We start from the raw sequence: 3,012 nt of genomic DNA on the forward strand, positions 1-3,012 counted from the left end.
TTACTTGTAGCAGAGTATGTTTACAGTGTGTTCTTAGTACTTTTACTGCAGTAAAGGGTCTGAATACTTGGTCCACAGAGCGGATCAGTCAGACGGTGGAGATCACCAAACACACCGTGGACATCGAGGAGAAGGGGGTGAAGCTGAAGCTGACCATCGTGGACACTCCCGGGTTTGGAGACGCTGTCAACAACACTGAGTGGTGAGTGTTCGCTTTGTTCACTGTCATGGTTCTTCTACTTACATGATACGTACATGATAAGAAAACGTATCATGTTTTATATGCTACCTTAAAGATGCTGTTATAATTAACGAGTTAACATTAATTTTCAGACCTGTGTTGCTTCCAAAAGGAGATCTTTTTATGTTCTTTGTCCTTCTGTGTAGAAAGTCTTCATCAGCTGATGTTCATATGACACCTGGCACATAAATAACTCCCCAAACTAAAGTGCACATCACATGTAACGATACATGACAAGGTTACTATTGAATATTCTCACTAAAGGTAAAATATTCATGTAATAAACATAAATACTGAATGAGCAGGAGCCTCGCTTTTAAGGAATAGTTTGACATTATCTTTCAGTATTTTATTTTTAGGCTCACCATATGTTTTGTTTGTAAACATCTTAGTAATTAAAGTAACTAAAGCTTTCAGATAAATTAATACAAATAACTTTATTAATTAAACACCTTTCAAAATAAAGTTACAAAGAGCTTCACAATAAAAACATATGTTAGAAATACATAAAATCCAAAACACGATATAAAAGAATTTGAAATAATAAGTGGAGTAAATAAATAGTGGAGTACTTCTCTGCAATATGGAAATACTCAAGTAAAGTACAAGTACCTCATGTCTGTGCAGTACTTAGTTACTTTCCTCCATCGGTGTTGATCAAACTGATCTCACTTTTAACAAAATAGCGAACTTTTCCCAAACCGTAGAAGTATTCTTTTAAGTTATTGTATCTGTATCTGTATATCTTTGAGGTAAAACACACGACTGTGTTTGTGTTCGGCAGCTGGAGGAACGTCACCGACTACATCGACCAGCAGTTTGAACACTACTTCAGAGACGAGAGCGGACTCAACAGGAAGAACATCCAGGACAACAGAGTGCACTGCTGCCTGTACTTCATCCCTCCGTTTGGACACGGGTACTAGTACACACAGTACGCAGACAAGTACATCAATGCTCATGTGTGTCTGTGTGTGTGTGTGTGTGTGAAATGCTCAGTAAAGTGCTCGTGGTCCTGCAGGCTCCGTCCCGTCGACATCGAGTTCATGAAGGCGCTGCAGGAGAAAGTGAACGTGGTTCCTCTCATCGCTAAAGCCGACTGTCTGACTCCCTCTGAGATAAAGAAGCTCAAAGAGCGGGTGAGACAAACATGGCATGACAATATTTAGGCGATTGTGGCTAAGTGGATAGCAGTGCCGTCTTTCAATCAGAGGGTCGGCGGTTCGAACTCCGGCTCCGCTAGTCGCATGTCGATGTGTCCTTGAGCAAGACACTTAACCCCAAAATTGCTCCCGTAGTTGTGCCTACAGTGTAGAAATGTGATAGACTCTGAATTGTAAGTCGCTTTGGATAAAAGCGTCTGCTAAATGACTGTAATGTAATGACACACATGATACGATACATTAATAATGCATGAAATATGACGACCGTACCTGCAGTAGAGCCTTGATCCGACAGCCGTACGAGCTTAAATCTCCAGTCTGTGGACAGTCGAGTGTTCGTCATGTTCTCTAAGAAAGAAAGAAAAGCCTCCGAGAGGATAAACAACACAAGTAATCACACTTTTATATATATATATATATATATATATATATATATACTGTATACTATAATACGTTTGTCTGTTTATTTGCATGTTGATTTAAGATACAATAAGATAAAATTAAAATAATATATATAAATACATAAAATACATAAAAAACAAAAAGAGAACGTTATTAATCCTGAAATAAATTCTTGTGCCAGAGTTTAATCAAAGATTACAACAATATTTAGTGTATAAGAAGTAACACTGACACCTCTGCTAATAGAAGCTAAAATAGATCATAAATAATATTGTCCATGATATGGTTTTTATTGTTCTCAATCATTTGAAAATAAATATAGTTCAGCTTATAAAAAATAAATAAATAGCACAATCATATTTAATTTTATTCTATAATTCATTTATTTTATTCTGATTTATTAAGATGCACTTCAGGCAGTTGAATGAAAACGTAGTATTTAATAAAATTGAGCTTCAGATCTGATTCATTTCAGTGACTCAGTTTCTCCAGAGATTTGATCTCAACGGGAAATCTTTTCTTTCAGGGCGTCGACTTCCTGCTGAAGTTGAGCAATAAGTGGGAGGCTGTGTGTGTGTGTGTGTGTGTGTGTGTGTGTGTGTGTGTGTGTGTGTTTCTACTGTTACCAACACATCTCCTCTGTGTGTGTCGTCCCTCCAGCTGAGAGAAGAGATCGATAAATTCGGGATAAAGATCTATCAGTTCCCCGACTGCGACTCCGACGAGGACGACAAGTTCAAGCGTCAAGACAAAGAGCTGAAGGTGAAGTCTGAATCCGATGCTGCTATGAGTACTTTTTGCGTGACAGTACTTCCCCATTACGGACGCAGGACTTCTACTTTTAATGTACTTTTAATGTACTCTGCAGGAGAGCTCTCCGTTCGCTGTGATCGGCAGCAACACCGTGGTGGAGGCCCGAGGTCAGAGGGTGAGGGGGCGGCTCTACCCGTGGGGCATCGTGGAGGGTAAGACGCCCCACAGAGATCCATCCCATAATCCCCGTCTCTCTCTCTCTCTGTGACGTTTATCTCCCCCCGTCTCCCCCAGTGGAGAACCCGTCACACTGCGACTTCGTGAAGCTGAGGACCATGCTGATCAGAACCCACATGCACGACCTGAAGGACATCACCAGCGACGTCCACTACGAGAACTACAGAGCCCAGAGCATCCAGACCATGACCAGGTGAGACAGGGTCACCAGAGCCC

General features: G+C 40.5%; 1 protein-coding gene across 1 annotated transcript in view; it reads left to right on the plus strand.

The window, feature by feature from the left end:
- The window catches only part of septin5b (septin 5b), a 7,905-nt gene that overhangs the window by 3,745 nt on the left and 1,148 nt on the right, over window positions 1–3,012 (plus strand). Inside the window, exons 5-10 of the mRNA XM_031878077.1 lie at window positions 79–202; window positions 1,026–1,160; window positions 1,263–1,380; window positions 2,467–2,568; window positions 2,675–2,771; window positions 2,854–2,989. Of these exons, the coding sequence (XP_031733937.1) occupies window positions 79–202; window positions 1,026–1,160; window positions 1,263–1,380; window positions 2,467–2,568; window positions 2,675–2,771; window positions 2,854–2,989 (712 nt within the window). The remainder of the gene's footprint in view (window positions 1–78; window positions 203–1,025; window positions 1,161–1,262; window positions 1,381–2,466; window positions 2,569–2,674; window positions 2,772–2,853; window positions 2,990–3,012) is intronic.

This window comes from Anarrhichthys ocellatus, unplaced genomic scaffold (genome assembly GCF_004355925.1).
Source record: "Anarrhichthys ocellatus isolate YVR2014 unplaced genomic scaffold, GSC_Weel_1.0 scaffold160, whole genome shotgun sequence".
NCBI lineage: Eukaryota > Metazoa > Chordata > Actinopteri > Perciformes > Anarhichadidae > Anarrhichthys > Anarrhichthys ocellatus.